This window comes from Centrocercus urophasianus, unplaced genomic scaffold, assembly GCF_019232065.1.
Source record: "Centrocercus urophasianus isolate 14NV4802_14NV808 unplaced genomic scaffold, USGS_Curo_1.0 seq_44, whole genome shotgun sequence".
In the NCBI taxonomy this organism is placed as follows: Eukaryota; Metazoa; Chordata; class Aves; order Galliformes; family Phasianidae; genus Centrocercus; species Centrocercus urophasianus.
The window spans coordinates 399,805-418,726 of record NW_024885022.1 but is presented as its reverse complement, the minus strand read 5'-3'; the positions used below and the strand labels follow the sequence as shown (position 1 = coordinate 418,726).

Below are 18,922 nucleotides of genomic sequence, written 5' to 3'. Positions count from 1 at the left end.
AATTGTTTTCACCCTTAGTCTTCACTTTTCTGTATGTACTCTTAATGGATGACATTTTGCTCTTTTATTGGCTGTGGAAGTGCAGTATGTTCATCTTGTCTCTGTAAATCCAATCTTTCAAACTCAGCATGGAGAAGGCTCTCTGATTTTAGTGCACTATATCTAATGAGCAGCTTGTATCTCTTCTTTCAGCTCTCGTCTAGGCACTGAAATGGATAGCACTCTGAAAACTGATAAAATTCTAAAGGTCAAATCTTATAAAGCATTGTGATTCCTATCCAATAATGGACCTTCTAGAACCAATTATTTAGTCTGGAGCCACACTGTAGACAGCCCTGTACTTTGGGCTCCACTGAACAGCTGCCAAGTGATGTGACCAGTAAACCTGCAGGCATTTACGGCAAGTGGCTCCTGTGACAAATCTTGTGCAAGATAGGCGGCAGGCAACAGGCTGCCCAGAGAGGTTGCTCCCTGGAGGTGTTCAAGGCCAGGTTGGATGGGGCCCTGGGCAGCCTGGTCTGGTATTAAATGTGGATGTTGGTTCCTGTAGGGGAGAGTGGGGGGTGGAGCTTGATGATCCATGAGGTCACTTCCAACTCTGGCCATTCTGTGATTCTGTACTCAGGCAAAGCTGGTTGTGTGTCAGATGCAATGGGGATATGTGTTCATGAATGTCTTGTCCTTCCCACTTCCTCAGTGACTGGTTTTGGTCTGGCTATGTGAAAGATGGAGGTCTCACTATATGCTGGAATAGGAAATCCTTTTCTAACAACATGTCATGTGATGCTCAGAATCAAAGAGGTCTTCTTCCATTTCTTAGATGCTTTTATTTCTTTCTTCCTGTTCATATACAAATGAATTAATCCTAGCAAAACTGCAGAGACTGTAGCCATGAGAATGAAGTTTGGATCACCTGGCCCCTATTAGTGCACAGCGTGTACCCAGCTGAATGTGAGGCAGCAGCTCACTGATGTGCCGTGCTAGAACACTGGGAGCCATTCCTGTCCTATCAGGATGGCAGGTCACTCACTTAAATTTCTACTTTTTTTCCAGAATTTGTCTATTTTGTTTATTTCAACCCTTAAGGGAAATGGTGTGTAGCATCTTTCTCTGGATAAAAAGAAGGAATGGTGCCCTCAGCTACTCGGAGCTGATATATTTCATTGACTGAGATCAATAGCAGACCTGTGCCTTTTGCAGAATCTGGCTTTGAACAGATGTTACCAGCCCAGCCTCAGCATTCTTTCAGAATACAGACGATCATCATCCCACCCTGCCCTTCACAAACATGTCTGTCAATAGCAAGCTGCTTTTTTTCATTGCTACCTGTCACAAAAAATGATTCTACTTGTATTGCAGAGTATTTACTATTTACAGATAAGGCTGTAATTGTTGTTGCCTTGTCATAATTTAAATCTCCAGTAAAAGCAAAATGCATAAATCCATGGCTCCCTTGACTGCAAAGACTAATTAATTGACCCATTCTCTTTTATTGTCCTGTGAACAGAGAGATAATTATCTACAATTTAGAGGATATTTCTGCTAGACAGTGTTCCTGCAAGCCCTACAAAGCATAACTAATGATCTGTGGAACACTTTCCGACATTTAATGAGCAGTCTACCTGGTTTGTCTTCCTCCACATCGTGTGCATGCCTGTGTGCTCACACTGTATTTTATGGTGTGATCAAGGCCAATTTTTGCTTCATGTTTTAGTAACTTCTCTTTTTCATTGTTCTTACTAGCAGCAGCAGCATTTGCAATTTCAATCTGTGGCAGAAAGCACATTTCCTTTCTTAGAGGAAATGCGAATGAATTTAGAAGCCACAGAAAAGCATGGCTTGCAGCTCCTGTTGCTGCAATCTATCAGAAAAAAAAAACAGGTTACAAGAGATGCTGATTTATTAAAATAAATGAATAAATAAGTCTTACGTTTTTTCCTCTTCAAATACACAATCTTAAGGCAGGTTTTCGAGCATCTGGCTAATTCACATGCCTTTTATTCTTTAAAAATTACATATGCACACCCAATTAGACCTGTCTCATTCATTTAAAAATTGACACACTGTCTTGTTTTTATATTTTATAGCAGTACCAAATTGTTAAACAGCATAAGAGGAGGAATTTTATAAGCAAAATGTGCTAAGTTCTTCTGCAAAAGTGGATAGCTTCCACAGAGCTCTACCTACGTCCAGTTTAAAAACCATGCACACACTTGTTTTGCTATTAGTGAATGGGTAAATGGTCTTTTCAGAGAGAATGTCATAAAACTCTGAGGTGGCAGGAGGTGGCAGGAGGTTTCAGAGTGGGCACCAAGCCTGCTGTCTGAGATCCATTCCAATTGCAGTAATAAGACTGATCTTTCCTTTATGTGTGTGTGGACTGGAATTGATTGCTGCCAGCTGATGTTTCCTAATTGCCTTCTCTCTGACAACTGCACAGGCACAAGACTGCAAAGACTGAGTGAGGATCAGAGCCCAGTGCTGCGGGCAGATGTCTCCCATGAGCTTGTACAGCTTGCCAGAATGTTTGTACTTAGCATGAGACTGGTGATCACAGTCTGCTTCCGAGGATGTATTGAGATCCTTAGAGGCACCACCAGTGTTATTGTTTTATTATCAGTGAATTCCCGTGAGATCTGCTAGCTAGCCATAGAGACTGTGGTTAGTAGCCTACTGCTTTATGTTGGGATTTGCTTATCAATGTTGCCATGGAGATCAGGAGGAGCTCTAAATGCAGGAGCTGCAGCACTTGGTCTTATGTACATACATGTAACATATACCAGATTCTGCCTTGCTGCTTACATTTGAGGTCTGCTTGTTTGTTTTCCTCATTCTTCTGTAGGAGAGCTGAGAGCTTCCGTGCGTTATTCATATTGTTATGGTATTAAAAAATGCAGAATCAGGATTGGTGCCTGCTGTTCTAGGTCCCGTATAGAAACAAGGTCTGTGCACCAGATTTTTTAGCGTGCATATCTAAGCCCTGTAAGCTAGAAGGAAATATTTGCAAAACGTCCATTTCTGTGATAGCAGTAAGCATATTCTCTGTCTGAAACAGGTAAGTCAAAATAAAATAAGAGGCACTACAGATTTCTTACAGCATGGAAAAGTGGAATCTTCCCAGTTTGTTTTAGAAATTGAAATGTGGGTAGGAGGGCAGCAGAATGAATACTGAATGCAAACGCCTTCTTTACCTTTGTAAAGGGTATGCAGGCTCCATGTGCTCAGACACATTGCTGAGAAAATGTCAATTAAAATGCTTTAGACTGACAAAGGCTTTGAGGATGTTGAGGTAAACAGTGAATCATGTTCGTTCATTAGCAGGAAGAAAAACATTTTGCAATGTATGCTCCAGACCAGGCACTGGACTGAAATGAGGCTTCCCAAGGGCATGACTGGGATTTCAGCCAGGGCTTGCTGCTTTGCCACTTTCGAAGGAGAAGAGCCAAAGTGTTTTGCCCTGTATCAGCAGCAGGCCTGCTGAATTTGCAATGGATATGTGTTTGCAGAGTGATGCCAAGAGAAACTTGTACTTCTAAATTCAGAGTAATAGGAAACAGCATGCTGATAATTAGATTCAGAAGAAGGCTTTCAGAAGTTGGAAGCTTAGAAGGGGTGGGATAATAGAGGGGAATAAAACAAATTTTCCATTGATGGGCCCCATGCCCTATCATTGTTAAGCAGAGGGAGGTAATTTAAGAAAAGAGGAGGCGTAGAAACAGGTTCCAGCTCAGCATCACAGGCAATCCCCATCCCAACCTACCTCGGTTCCCCAGGTTCTCCTTTGTAATAGGTTTGAGGCTCTGGAACTTGAGGGAGAGGTGAGTGAGGATGCAGCAGGAGGTTCACCCACAAGGTTGTCAAGGGCTGCCTCTGCCTAGAAGGAAAGAAGGGTGATTGTCATAGGCACTCCTTTCTGAGAGGAACAGAGGGCCCTGCATGTCAGCCAGGGCCTACCCATATAGAAGTGTGCTGCCTCCCTGGGGCGCAGGTCTGGGATATTTCTAGGAAGCTTCATAGTCTGACTCTCCCCTCTGGTTATTATCATTTATTGATAATTCAGGCTGGCAGCAATGAGGTCACTAATAAAATCCTGAGGACTATCAAAAAGGACTTCAGGGGACTTGGGGTGGTTAGTGAATGGAGCGGGTCATATTTTCCTCTATCTGTTCAGTGGTAGGGGGGCATACTGAGTTGAGCAGGAAAACACCTCTCACAAATACATGGCTGAGAAGCTGGTGCAATTGCAAGAATTCAGGTGTTTTCGACCATGGGTTGGTTTGAGCTCAACCTGATGGCTACTGATGGTTCTCACCTTTCTCAAAGGGGGCAATGGATCTTAGCCCAGGAGCTGTCAGGGCTCATTGAGGGGCTTTAAAGTAGATATGAAGGGGGCAAGGGATAAAACCAGACCTGCTAGAAATAAGCCTAGAGGAATGATGACAGACTGGGGAGCTATGCAAGGGGCTCAGCTGAAGTGCATCTACACCAATACATGCTGCGTAGGCAAGAAACAGGAGAAGCTGGAAGCCACTGTGTGGCAGATAAATTATGACTTAGTTGCCATCACGGAAACATGGTGGGATCACTGCCACAGCTGGTGTGGTGCAATGGATGACTGTATGCTCTTCAGAAGGGACAGGCAAAGAAGGAGGGGTAGTGATGTGGCTCTCTATGTTATAGAGTACTTCAGTGTTGTTGAGCTCAGTGCTGGGGATGATGAGGTTGAATCTCTACAGGTAAAGATCAGGGGAGGGCCAACAAGGCTGACATCCTGATGGTAGTCTTTTACAGACTGCAGGGCAAAAGAAAGGCAAAAGCCCAGGTTGAACTCAACTTGGACTCTGGGGTAAAGGAGAACAAGAAACTTTTTTACAAATATATTAACAGTATGAGGAGGCCTAAGAAGAATCTCTGTCCTTAACTAGATTTGTTGGGGAACATGACCACTGAGGATAAGGAAAAGGCTGTGATTCTCAATGCCTTCTTTACATCTATCTTTAAAAGTCAGACCAGTCGTCCTCGAGATACTCTGCCCCCTGACCCGGACATCTCAGATGGGGAGCAGAATAAACCCCGTGCTATTCAGGGGGAAACAGTTAGAGACCTACTGCTCTGGACTGCCACAAGTCCATGGGGCCAGATGGGATTCAGCCAAGGGTGCTGAGGGAGCTGACAGAGGTTATTGCCAAGCTGCCTTCCACCATCGATCAGTGTTCCTGATAACCGGAGAGGTCCCAGAGGACTGGAGGCTTGCCAGCGTGACTCCCATCTACAAGGGCCGTAAGGAGGATCCAGGGAACCTGTCAGCCTGACTTTGGTGCCAGGAGAGGTTATGGAGCAGACTGTCTTGAGGGAGATCACAGTACATGTGCTGGACAACTGGAGGATCAGGCTCAGCCAACATGGATTCATGAAAGGCAGGTCCTGCTTGACCAAGCTGATTTCCTTATGTGATCAAGAGACCTGCCTCGTAGATGAAGGAATCATAGAATCACAAGGTTGGAAAAGACCTACAAGATCATCTAGTCCAACTGTCCTCGTATCACCATTGCTACCACTAAGCTAGTAAACCATCTCTTAGCACATCATCCAGATGCCTCTTGAATCCTGCCAGGGACAGTGACTCCACCACCTCCCTGGTCAGGCCATTTCAGTGCCTGACCACACTTTGAGAGAAAAATACCTTATATCTCATTTAAATCTCCCCAAGAGCAACTTGTGGTCATAAAAGGGAAAGGCTGTTGAGTAGTCTACCTAGACTTCAGCAAAGCCTTTGACACTGTCTCCCACGGAATTCTTCTGGAAAAGCTGGCAACTCATGGCTTAGACAGCTACACTCTTTGCTGGGTATATAAATGACCAGATGGCCATAGCCAGAGAGTGGTGGTGAATGGAATTAAATCCAGCTGTTGACCAGCCATGAGTGGTGCTCCCCAGGGGTCAGTATTGGTGCCTGTCCTCTTCAATATCCTTACTGATGACCTGAATGAGGGGATTAAGTGCACCCTCAGTATGTTTGCAGATGACACCAATCTGAGAGGAACTGTTGATCTTCCTGGGAGTAGGAAGTTCCTACAGAGGGATCTGGACAGGCTGGATAGCTGGGGTGAGGCCAATGAGATGAAATTCAACAAGACCAATTGCTGGGTCCTGCACTTTGTTCCCAGTACCCCCAGGCAACATTTCAGGCTTGGGGCAGCATAGCTGGAAGACTGTGTGGAAGAAATGGACCTGGGATGTTGGCTGACGTTTGGCTGAACATGAGCCAGCGGTGTGCCCAGGTGGCCAAGAAGGCCAATGGCATCCTGATGCATTATCAGAAATAGTGTTGCCAGCAGAAGCAAGGAAGTCATCATCTGTCTGCACTCGGCATTGGTGAGGCTGCCCCTTGGGTACTGTGTTTAGTTTTGGGGCCCTCAGTATAAGAAAGAGATTGAGGCTCTGAAGCCTGTTCAGAGAAGGTCAGCAAAGCTGGTGAGAGGTCTGGAGCACAAGTCTTATGAGGAGCAGCTGAGGGAGCTGGGATTGTTCAGTCTGGAGAAGAGGAGGCTCAGGGGAGACCTCATTGCACTCTATAACTTCCTGAAAGGAGGTTGTGGTGAAGTGGTGGTGGGCCTGTTCACTCATAACTAGAGATAGGACTAGAGGGAATGGCCTCAAGTTGTGTCAGGGGAGATTCAGGTTGGAAGTTAGGAGATTTCTCCAAAAGAGTGGTCAGGTGCTGGAATGAGCTGCCCAGGGAGGTGGTAGAGTCACCATACCTGAAGATGTGGAAGAAATGTTTAGTACTGAAGGACATTATTTAGTGGGAATTATTGGTGTTATGTGAACAGTTGGATTGGATGATTTTAGAAGTCTTTTCCAAACTTGGTAATTCTGTGATTCTATAAAATTTGAAGACAGCTCTCTGAACGCCAGCATCTCCAACAGAAACCACAGAGCCCTCCTTCAAATCCCTGCATTCATTGCAGCATAGATTTGAGAAGGGAACAAAGATTTCCCTGAAGGAAAAAGTTCTAGTTCTTCCGTCAGAACCAAAAGGTGTGCTTCTTGGAGCTGGTGGGAGCCTGTCATAGGATTGGTAGTCAGACCTGATCGTACGCATCAGCATTCTCTTCTCCTACTCCCCTCTCTGTACTTGTCTTAACAATTTAATCCATAGCAGTTTGTCTTTAGGGGCTACAATTGATCCATCTGTGATTTAGCTCATCAAATGCTCATTAGATAGCTTGTAGCCTTTCTTATTCGTGAGGAGTAAGAATCAGTGATCTAAAACCACTTAATCTTAACTGGATTCACTTAGTATTCTGGGATTCGGGGAGGCTAGTAAGCTTACATGAGTTATGATCTAAAGGTGAGTTGCCAAGTGAACATGAAGAATGATCCAAGTGCTGCTGATGTGCAAGTGCTTTCTGACCTTGGGTGTCAGGTGTGAGCAGCGTGGAGAATTATTGTTAAAATCCCAGGAGAGATTTCTTGCTGCTCTGTGGAGGTGTCCCAGAATCCCCAGTCTGTATGTGATCAGATAATGCAGTTTGTGGTGGAGCTTCTGAAACTATATGTGCAAGGGAGGCACCACTTTATGCTAGCACTGTCAGCAGGATATGCAGAAGTATTTTCTGCCTTGTATATATAGTTTGGGCTTGACATTTGTTTTTCTTTTTTAAGCGTCGCTATTGTTCTGAGCTGCTGTCTGCACTCCAGTGGTGCCTGTGGTGATAGCATTTCTCACACCGCCTGCATCACCATCCCCTCCCCCCGAGAAAATGCCTGTCACCATCCCTTAGCAAGGATATGCTGACAGTTTGCAAAAGACAACAATGGGCCTTCGCTGCAGAAAGCAGTTTCCTTTCCCAGGTCATTAAATGAACACTTGAAACATTTCCAAGATGTAGGAAGGTGAAGTTGGATCTCTGTTTTGTTCCTTTCCAAGCTTGGCTCTGCATGTAGAGAATTCCGTGAAGATGGATAATTTCCTGCATTTCACTGTGCAATCTTATGCCTTGCATTTTAAACTCAGCATATGATGGAGATCTCTTAAGTGACTACAGCCACAGTGAGCTCTTAAATTCTGCATATTCTTTTAAGAGACCACTTTATCAGGCAATGCATGCAGTGCACAGAGTCTATTAACTATAGTCATGAATCATGTTAACCTTTGAGGCCCCATAGACAAAGCCCACCGTGAAGGATCTGAACCTGAACAGGGCATGTCACAGTTCAGATTCACTGAATTCCCAGATGTATGTTTCAAGATTGCAAAGTCTTTGGGAAAAGACACCTTTTCAAATTGCTCAAAATAACAGTATTTATAAACACTCAGTGCTTGTGTTTATAATTGCACCTTGTTCTGTGTAAATATTAATAAGGTATTTTTCTTTCTTTGTAGTGTACAGAGGCCAAAAAGCATTGCTGGTACTTTGAAGGGTTATATCCTACCTATTATATGTAAGTAGTCATCACTTTCCTTTTTGTGATTTCTAGTGAACAAGAGATAACTAGATTCTTTCAGCTCTTAGAATGTTATTCTTTCATGGATTATACTTTTTCCATAACTTTTTTGAGATCTTTTCCCCGTCTAATTTAAAAATGAATGTGCAAGAAATTTTATTTCCTCACTTTCCCCATCTATTCTGATCTATTTCCCCTCTAGTTATTAAAAAAAGAAAAAAAAAGTATACAGACTCATTTCCCCATGCATTCAGATGATCTTTCCAGATGAAAACACAATGTTGGATATTAAACAGCTCTCTTTTCAGAATGATGAAAGGAAACATAAGTGGAGCTGTGTGAGGACAGTTCTCTCTTTGTTTTGAACAAGGGAAGGTAATCAAGGAGCATACCAAGAGTATCTTTGTCCCTATGGTAATACTGCTGCTTAATTTAGGGATTTGAGATGATTTATTGTCTGTGGCATTAACTGTCATTTTGATGGGTGGTATCTATATTCATATCAGGTTTGGGTGTTAACTAAATGCCAATGAACTGTAGGTGCATGATTGAGGATCTTTCTAAATTGCAGTTTTTTGTTTTAAATTGCTCACAGCAACAGTAAAGAGGTGGATGAAATGTATGAGTGGGCGGTTATTGTTCTTGTGTGTTTGGGGGCAGAAAGGAGATAAATGCACTAGACTTGGGGTTATGTAACTTTATAATTACAAACATCTTTTAAACCTAAGTTTAAAAAAAAATAAATGGGGTGAGGAGTATGTAGCAGCAACAGGTCAGTGTTACCTGAGCAAACTGTTCCCCGCTCACAGGTAGGAAATTACTGTAATTTCCTGATCTCCCCAGGAGCCTTCCTCCTTTTTCTTCTCCACCTCCACTTCATCTGCCAGAAGCAGGAGAGAAGCGCTAGAGACAAAAAACAGCCAGGAAGCCAGGCAAGAAATAAAGCTCCCTGAAAGACAGAACCACTCTGTGGTTTAATTATCTGTGATCCTGAATATTAACTGCTGAGGAAGTGTTTTTGCCTGCAATTTACTGTCTATTTTTCATCTGACTGAAATGTTGAGAATGACCTGAACTGTATGTACAAGACATAAAATGTTTCTGCATAAATGGTTGGCTAGAACATATGAGTGAATTTAAATGAAATGATTTTCTTTGCATTCTAATGACAGCAGGGCTTTGGTTCCACCTACATTTTATTTTGTTGCAATGTGGGAAAGAAGCTGGGATGTTATGAATATCCCTCAGTAACTTGACGTTCAGGAGTGCATTATTCATCTTCCCCTTGGTGTTCTGCTTACATTGCTGCCCATGTATTTTTGTAGTGTTTGTTTTCCTTGTAAATATAAAGGGGAAGCTGCTTGGATTTTGGTTGTTAGCTCAAACTCTTTGTGCCACAAGTAAACAGATACTGAGTCTTGTGGAAGAGGAAGTGTAAAGGGGAGGCTCAGTCTCTGCAATAGATCTGATGCACGCAAGGTTGCTTCTTAATTGGTTTCCATCTGATTACCAGTTTACTGTGGGTTTTTTTTGTGCACTGAAATGGATTACTTTGCTGAAAAACAGTGTTTATTTTCTAGTCCATCAAAGAGGCTAACTGAAACTGCACACAGCTTTGAAGATGGGAAGGAAGACAGTTGTGAATTAAACAGAGAACTGAGAAAGGGATTTTATATATATATATATATATATATATATATATATATATGTTGTTGTTACAAAGATTTGAGAGATTTTATTTTGTTTTTTAGCATGGAAAGAAATCTGTTGTATATTGGCTGTCAGGCAAGTCAGAAGAATGCAAACTGTAGTTATGTTTGTTGTGATAGTTACTACACGTTGGGAATTTTTTCTTTTGCTCTGATAGGCTTGCTCAATTATCTTAATCCCAAAAAGAGCCAGAGGAGAGTCTTCAGCTTTCTTTATTCAAATAAAGAGAGAGACTACTGGGGGCATTTTTCTGTAGGCATGTCTCTCAACCCACCAGAGGTTGCAGCTTCTTTTTTATCCCCTCTTCCTGACTACATTGTTCCTTCTCCTTTCTTCATTGGCTGAAGTACTTGGAGATTACAGCTTCCTGATCTGCCTAATACATGTTCCCCCTTGTATGTGTATCATACGTTGCATGTGCAGTTAACTTTATGCCACCCAGGGCAGAGAAGTTAATTGGCCTATTAAGCCTGTGTAGTAAATTTCAAATTCCTAAGTTCAGGTTATAGATTGACCTTTGTAACTGAGGCCTTATTTGGTGAGAGTTTACAGACATCAAACAGAGAGGAGTTTGCAAGCCTGTGCATAATTTGTCTGCATGGACAAATTTGCAAGCCTCTACTATCTCACTTAGCATCCCGTTTTCCAAGGTATTGCATAAAGGTGTGACACTGTCCAGTGCTGGACAGTTTAAGTAAATGGAAAAAGGAAGGGGAAAGTGGTGGGATGTATGTGCTCAGTGGTTATTGTGATGGTGATGAGCATCTTATTGACGCCATTATTTTTACTGTGATTATGAGTTTAAGTGAGGAAGAAGAAACTCTAAAGAAAGGCGGTAAGAATTTGGGGATGATAAAGCTCAGAGGGTAGATGAGGGTAAATTTGGGAAGAAGCAGGGCGAGGCTGTTTGAGTGTGTATAAACCCTGTAGGATTAAAGGGGGAGCTTGCACCGAAACTATAGGGAATCAATGCCTGGAGTTTCCTGATTTATTGCTTCTGCAATTTCATTTCTTGCTAGATAGGATCCCTTGCTACTTCCTACTTGTGCTATCTTTTCATGTCTGCATTGTGAAGGAGATACACAACACCAACCTTAGTGTCCTAGGACAGTGCCCTGTTGCTTTGACATTTGTTTTACCCATGACTGAGTTAAGTCAACTCACTCATGCCATAGAAACTGGAATTTTATCAATGCTCATAAACATCTGAAGTGCTGGTGGGACCAAACTCTGAAAAGTGGAGCACAGTGACAGTACAAGGGCAGCACAAATGAACACACAAACGTTCCACATGAGCATGAGAAGGAACTTGCTTACTTTGAGTGTGACACAGCACTGGAGTAAGCTGCGCAGACAGGCTGTGCAGTTTCCTTCTCTGGAGATTCATATCACACCTGGACACTTACTTGTGTAACCTACTATAGGGAGCCTACTTGAGCAGGGGGGTTGAACAGGATGATCTCCAGAGGTGCTTTCTTACCCCAATGATTCTGTGATGTTTCTCTCATTTTCTAAACTTTTCTACGTTTTCTGTGTGAATCTGTTTAAGCTTAAGACATAGCTTATTTCAGAGTGGAAACCACTATGAAAACTTGCAAGGATTTTTAGAGACACATTGCTGTCTGGCTATTGATGAAGTGAATTTCCAAGAGAATTCTTAGTTTACTTCTCTAACCAAACCAACTGGTTGTCTGAGTCATGAGATATTGTCACTTGGTTACTTTTGTTTTACTTTAGCAAAATATTTATTTCTAAGACCAGGAAAAAGAAGTGAATATAAAATAAACTCAGAAAAATATTAGTCAAAAATCCACTCCTGTGCTGAAAAAAATTAGAACATACTTGTTTAGATGCACCAAAGGCAATTCAGAATTGAAGCTGTGTCATGGTTTTATGATTTTGATTATCGGTATTCCACACCGTAACATGTAGTGCACTGGGAGTAAAAAGAGTTAATGTTCCAGTTCCATGCACTGGTCTGGAAGAGAAGAACTACATTCCCTAGAACACTCTGTGTTCAGAAACAAGATATAACCCCTGGCAAGGTTATGAGACCTTCCCTTTCTTTTTTTTGTCTCTCTTCCCTGCTGCTCAACCTACAGCACGCATCGCCTCAGCGCTATTGTAAGGCCTACAACTTTCAGCTTGTGGATGTACACAGTGTACCCTGTGTATTGCAGGGTGAAGTATGTTCCAGATAGGACTGACTGTTCCCATAGATCTTCACGGTTTATTTTTCCTCCTGTTGTTAGCTACCTTTGCATTTAACAACGTGATAAATTCCAGATGCTAGGCCCTGCATTTCTCTAAACCTTTCCTTTCCAGACTTGGTGGCATTTTAATAAAGCAACACAAATGTTTCTGAGTGTAAGTACGTGTCCGGAGATATGGAAATACCATGGGTAATGTTTCTGGGTCAGTGAGGTAGTTGCATGCAGTAAGGGGTTTGGGTAACTTCGAGGGAGAAAAGAATTTTGGCATTATCCAGCATAGTTTTATTATTTCAAATCATCCTGTTGAATAATGGTGTGTTGAAGTTCTTAATGATGTGATATGCTAAGAGAATAGTCAGGAAAAGAGGGAAAGGTTCTCAGGATATCTCCAGTCCAACCTCCTGCTCAGAACAGGTCAGGGTTTCTCAGGGTTTTATCCAGTTGGGTCTTGGAAAACTTGAAAGGAAAGAAATGACACAGCCTCTCTGGACAGTATGCTCTGTCCTCATGGTAGATACATTTTTTTGCTGCGTATCAAGTCAGAACCTCCTTTGCTTCAGTTTGCATCCATTATCTGTGTCCCACACTGCACCACCAGGAAGAGCCTGACTCCATCTTCTCAATAACCTCCTGGCTCCTCACAGGTTGCTCTTGGGTCTCTTTGAAGCCATTTTTTCCTAGATTGAACAAGCTCACGTTCCTCAGCCTCCTCACAGAACAGATGAGGCCTCTGAACCTCTTTGTGGCCCTCTGCTAAGCTTACTGCAGGTGATCAATGTCATTCTTTTTACCAGGGCCGCAAAGTCAAATATATTATTTTAGATACGGTCCAGCAAGTGCTTGGTGAAAGATGATAATTACTTTGCTTGATTAACTCACTAGGCTTCGGTTGGCCTTTATTGCTGCCATGGCACACTCCTGGCTTGTGTTTAGCTGGCTATTTAATGTAACCCCAAGGGCCTTTCCAGCAGAGCTGCTCTGTGCAAGATGTTTGTCCTTCCCACAAGCAAAGCTTTTGCATTTGTCTTTGTTCTCTTTTATGAGGTTCCTCTCAGGCTGTTGAGCTCACTAGCTGATCATCCCGAAGTTTACTTTTATCTCATGCACTTGGTGAGTGTATCTTAATTCCATTGACACGTTTGTCAACAGGATGACTTCTGATCTCTGCAGCACTACCAGTGGTTTTTCATTCTCTCTGGGGAGAGTGTGACCTATAGGCCACTGTCCTTTGAGTCCTGCTGTCCTACTAGTTGTTTAGGGTTTTTTTAAACCCGTCCAGCTCTCTGGCTTGTCCAGAGCCCCTCAGTCTGAATAGGAGCGATTTACCCTTAGTAAATTCATGCCATCTGTTCTTAGTACCTTTCTTCTCCTTCATATGCCCATAAATGTGTCTCAGGAGAACTTGGTCTTTGATTTTTTAAAATTATTATTATTTTGCCAGCAGCTGATGTAAGTATGATTGGCTTATGGATCTCCAGATTGTCCTTTTGGCCTAGGTTAAAGATGGGAAAAAATTTGCATTTTCCAGTGTCTGGGGATCTCCCCCCAAGAAGTCTCTGACTTTTTGAAGATGCTAAAAAGTGTTAGGACGTTTGCTAACTCTCTCTGTGTCTTTGGGTGAAGCTTCTCTAGTCCAACGGTCTTGTATGTTTATGTAAGTAACCTGTGACGTGATCCTCATCATTGCCCAGGTGGAACAGGTTGCCCAAGCTGGCAATTCATCATCTCCAACACTACCTATAACCACAGAGACTTAGGAGATGTTGCTAGTGAGTTGAAAAAGGCATTAAATACTTCAGCCTTATCTGCTTCTGCTGTCACTAAATCACTCAGCAACAACAGAGGGTCTGTGTTTCCTTTCAGCTTTTTCTTCCGCTGCTCGTGTAGGTGTGGAAGCTCTTTTTGCTGCACTTTGGTGTCCCTTGCAGTTATCAGTCGTAGGGGACATTTGGCTTTCTTAAAGCTATCACTGTTTGTGCATGTGATGTTTTCTAAACTCCTTTGTAGCCTGTTTCCTTTGTAGCCCTTGTTCCACCTCCTGAGCACTGACTCTTTACACTGGAGCTAACCAAGTCTGTGTGAGTATGTTTTGGAGGGTTACTGGTGGGCTTCGACATGAAAGATCTTCAAAAAGAAACAAGGAACCTTTATTTGGAAAAAAATGCTATAATTGATGGGAAGGACAGATGCAGCATAGAGGTGTGTCATCTTGTAACCTCTTCTAGTTCTTATCTGACATGGGACCTGAATTAATGCTAAAAACATGGGAAGACGGAGGTGCAGTATTTTTAGGCTTAAATGATTCTGCCATAGAAAATAGCTTACTGCATACAGCAGACAACTGGAAATGTTAATTTAACTTATGTTAAATACTTATGTTAAATACTATATTTAACTTATGTTAAATACTGTTTAATTTTCCTTTTGGAAGTAGTATAAGAACTTTAATATAAATCTTAAACAAAAAGTGTTTTGAACATGAAGAACAGGGAGGTGATCGTCCCCCTCTGCTCGGCTCTTGTGAGGCCCCATCTGCAGCGCTGCGTCCAGGCCTGGGGCCCCCAGCACAGGAAGGACATGGAGCTCTGGGAGCGGGTCCAGAGGAGGCACTGAGATGAGCAGAGGGCTGGAGCAGCTCTGTGTGAGGAAAGGCTGAGGGAACTGGGCCTGTTCAGCTTGGAGAAGAGAAGGCTGCGGGGAGACCTCATGGTGGCCTTCAGTGCTTGGAGGGAGCGGATAAACAGGAGGGGGAACGGCTGTTTGTGAGGGTGGATGGTGATAGGACAAGGGGAATGGTTTTAAAGTGAGACAGGGGAGGTTTAGGTTGGATATGAGGAGGAAGTTTTTCATCAGAGGGTGGTGAGGCACTGGAACAGGTTGCCCAAGGAGGCTGTGATGCCCCATCCCTGCAGGCATTCAAGGCCAGGCTGGATGTGGCTCTGGGCAGCCTGGGCTGTTGGTTGGTGACCTGCACACAGCAGGGGGTTGAACTGGATGGGCACTGTGCTCCTTTGCAACCCAGGCCATTCTATGATTCTATGATTGTTTGATTCTATGAATATTAGCAAGCATCTGCAGTGTTCAGGAGCAGCCAATTCTTTTTGTTGTTTTGGAGAATGCAGATTGTATTGTTTTTGCTGCGGCTTTTGAAATAAATCTATTGTGCATTTCCACTGATTTCTCTTCCTTTGCTGATTAATTTTTGTTGCATTTGTTACATGGTCATATTCATTTGGGTTTAGAAGTCCTCTTTGGTTGCTTGCCAGTCTATAACAATATTTTTGTGTTACCAAGAATCTGAGAAATGTTCCAGATAACAGTAGAATAGATGTCCTCCCTCATTGTTGCTCCAAGTGCTCAGGAAACAGCTCTTTTGTCGAAAGTATACAGGAGAACAGAGGAAACACCACAGTTTAGATATGGGGATGTTGCATTGTGGGAGTTAATTTCTGTGCTCCACATCCTGCTATGTTTACTGCTTTTAATTAAGTAAGCTTTTCTGATGATACACTCTGCTTTCCAATTGCAATTACAGTTGCAATAAAATGTCAGCAGGTGCGCTGTTAGGGCAGTAAGCCAGTTGTTGATTTATTCTTCCATTTGACTTGAAACCAGCATCGGAAGGAAGAAGGGACCACCTCTGCAGTTTTGTATGATTCCAGACACCTTGAATGGCTGGCAGAGTATGGAAACAGAGACCTGGATTTGGGCCAGGGTTATCATGTAGGAGTGAACATTTAGAGAAAGGACTTGTTTGCTTGTGTACATTCAACTCCAGAATGAAAGTACGTGGCTTATGTACTGAGAGAAGACAGTAATTATCAGGCCATCTGTATATAAAGGCAATAAAGCCCCACCACCTTTATTCATTCCTGTGTAGTTCTAAACAGGTACAGAACATCACAGCTAGCTTCATTAGATCTGTGCCTTGCAGGAGTGTGTTCCTCACTTGAAATAAAGGGCTAGGATCCCTCAATGTTGATGGATCTGTTGATGTTGCAGTCATGAACATCATAATCACCCAGCTTCTGGATGCCTTGCCACACAGCTGAATTTTCTCTGATGTCTGTAGTCTGTGCAGCCCGGGGACAGTCAGACTACCAAACTGGGAACCAACTCGCCTTAATAAGAATGGCTCTTGACAAAGGGAAAGGAGTTTTGTATCTCAGCTTTCACAGGCTGTCAAGCAGGTGACTTGCCCTGCTTAAGGTCTGAAGCTCTGATCTCTCAGAAGTGGGGGCTGAGCAGATATAGGCAGTTTAGTGTGAAGGAGGGAAAGGGAAAGGTCTCTTTTTGATATGCTTATCTAGGAGATGAGAACACTGAAACCCAGCTCTCCTCTGCTCACGGTGGAGCAGGAAATGCAGTCCTACTCCGCCTTACCTCCACAGTTGTGACTTCCCATGAGTGAGCCTCAGCTTTTCCAGACATAGCCATTTGCCTTGAAATATTCATCAGAGCACGAACTTTTCCATGCTCCAGTTAAGAATCCTGGTGCAAGGTAATTTCTTCTGTCTTCCTATTTGTGGGATGGGAAGGCTTATAGGTGATTTGAGCTCCAGTGAACTGCATCAAGGATCACTCAACCCTAAAGTCACCTTGATGCTTCTAAGCCTTTCTGCACAGGGAGACCTTGAATGAAAAGTGTGAAAGACTTGATGTACCTAACTAGAACAGATGAGTGCCCTACTACTTGTCATTAGTACCCATGTACTTTTCTGTATTTGGTCCTGTGGTGGCCTCATGGAGAAAAAGATTTTCTATACATAAGCATATTAAAGTTAGGCAGATAGCAAATTCTTGCACGCCCCCTGCCTGCTACCAGCAAGCTGCTTACAGTTTCCGAAAGCAGATACGGAGTTAGATGCAGTAGGGAAGCTTGACCATTGGGAGCACTTTGAGATACAAAGAACTGATGTTGTGTTTAATAGGGGGCTAGATTAATCAGAAGTCCATATTCCTCCTGGTATGAGAAATTTACACTGTCTTCTCCAGAAAAGTAAGAACTGATACAGTCATGATACAGTTTATCTATGTCTTCCTTTTTCTGGAGCCTTAAATCAGGCTGTTTCTCTGCTTTCTTCTGCTAAAGAGAGGCCTGCAGCCCATGTTATAAAAAGAAAAAAAGGCCATTTGAGGAGTTGTATATCAGTAGATAAAGCCCAAAACCACAGGAGGAACAGAGAAAATTTCAGGCTGGAACAACAGGAGACTTGCTACCTTTGCAGAGTGGCTTTCCACTTTGGGTCTGAGAAGAGTGAGCTGAGGATACAGTAAGCCACAGGGTAGAGGGTTTGTGGGATGGCTGGTGTGATAGGAACAGCCGAGAAATACTGCTCATTCAATCAGACAAGGTTTTACCATACTCTTCTGAGTTCCTGCATAAATACAGTGTTTATAAGCCCTTCACCTAAAGAATGAGAAATAATCCATTATACAGCTGTTGCCTGCTCGTATTTTTCGTATTTGTATGAAAGGCAGGGGTCAAGTATCTTGTCTTGTGAAAATTTTGTGTCAAAATCAAGTCTGAGCAAATAACCAGTTCTGTCTCTGTTTCCACTCTGTGGAGAAAAAAAAAATAAATTACCGAAAAGCCCCTTTCCTCCTCTTGGCCTTCTAGCCTTACATTGCCTGAAGTAGTTAAAAGCTGGGTGATTTATGATGTACCTGACTAACTGTGCTTCTGCTGGTTACCAGGAGCAGCATTTTACTCTCAAGTACCAGGTGTTCTACCAAGGTCACAACTGCATTAATCTACGAAGCAGTATATATTTATGTAATTTATATATTTATGTAGTTATAAGCCAAAATCAGACCCATATTTTACAAGGGACTGTTCTTGCATGCACTCAGAAGTTAGCTCTGCTATGTATAAGAAAAGAAGAGAAACAGGAGCGACTCACCCAAGCAAAACCAATGGCTGTCAGAGAGATAAACAGACTGTTGCGCTTAGGTAGTGAGCCAGTGATTTTCAATCTACTTCAATTTCTGGGGCCCAAAATTTCATCAGGAGAGGTGCATACCTTTGCATAGCAAACGTAAGTAGTTGCAGTAGGTTTTCTTCTGTGATTTTCTGCGGTCTCCTTGAAATTCTTGATTCTGAAAATTAGCCACCCACATTAAGATGGCCATTTAAAAGATCTCTCCTAGTCCAAGGTATCTTGTCTGTGGTGTATATGTGCGTAAGCATGCTCGACATGGATGCCTTAGGGTGCTGAGCACCTGAAAGTGCGGGTAGCCATGATAGGGTTGTGTCCTTCCTGGAAATGAGGCCACATAAGCAGACATTGCAGAGACATGACCACCTCTAAGACTGAGGCTGGAAAGCAGATGTTGCCCATCACTTCGCTCCACCAGCCAGAGACATTGCATGTGCTATAGTTCCTTAAGCATTTGAAAGAATATCAATGGAGGGATGTGGCATTTGTGTTGTAACATCTTTCTGTTGAGAGATTAAACCACTTGCTGCTGAATAGATTGGATAGCTGAGACACTTGGATTGGACTCAGTGTTTTCAGGAATGTACTCATGAACTTTCACATGGAGTG

At 42.9% G+C, this 18,922-nt stretch overlaps 1 protein-coding gene across 3 annotated transcripts in view; it reads left to right on the top strand.

The window, feature by feature from the left end:
* Window positions 1-18,922, top strand: part of VOPP1 (VOPP1 WW domain binding protein) — a 64,925-nt gene that overhangs the window by 30,016 nt on the left and 15,987 nt on the right. The window contains exon 2 of one of the 3 annotated variants that reach the window (XM_042834251.1): window positions 8,390-8,448. The exons of 1 other annotated variant lie outside the window; for it this stretch is intronic. In XM_042834251.1, the coding sequence (XP_042690185.1) occupies window positions 8,390-8,448 (59 nt within the window). Of the gene's footprint in view, window positions 1-8,389; window positions 8,449-18,922 lie in introns of those variants that run through there. One more of the 3 variants, XM_042834253.1, reaches the window with a different exon arrangement.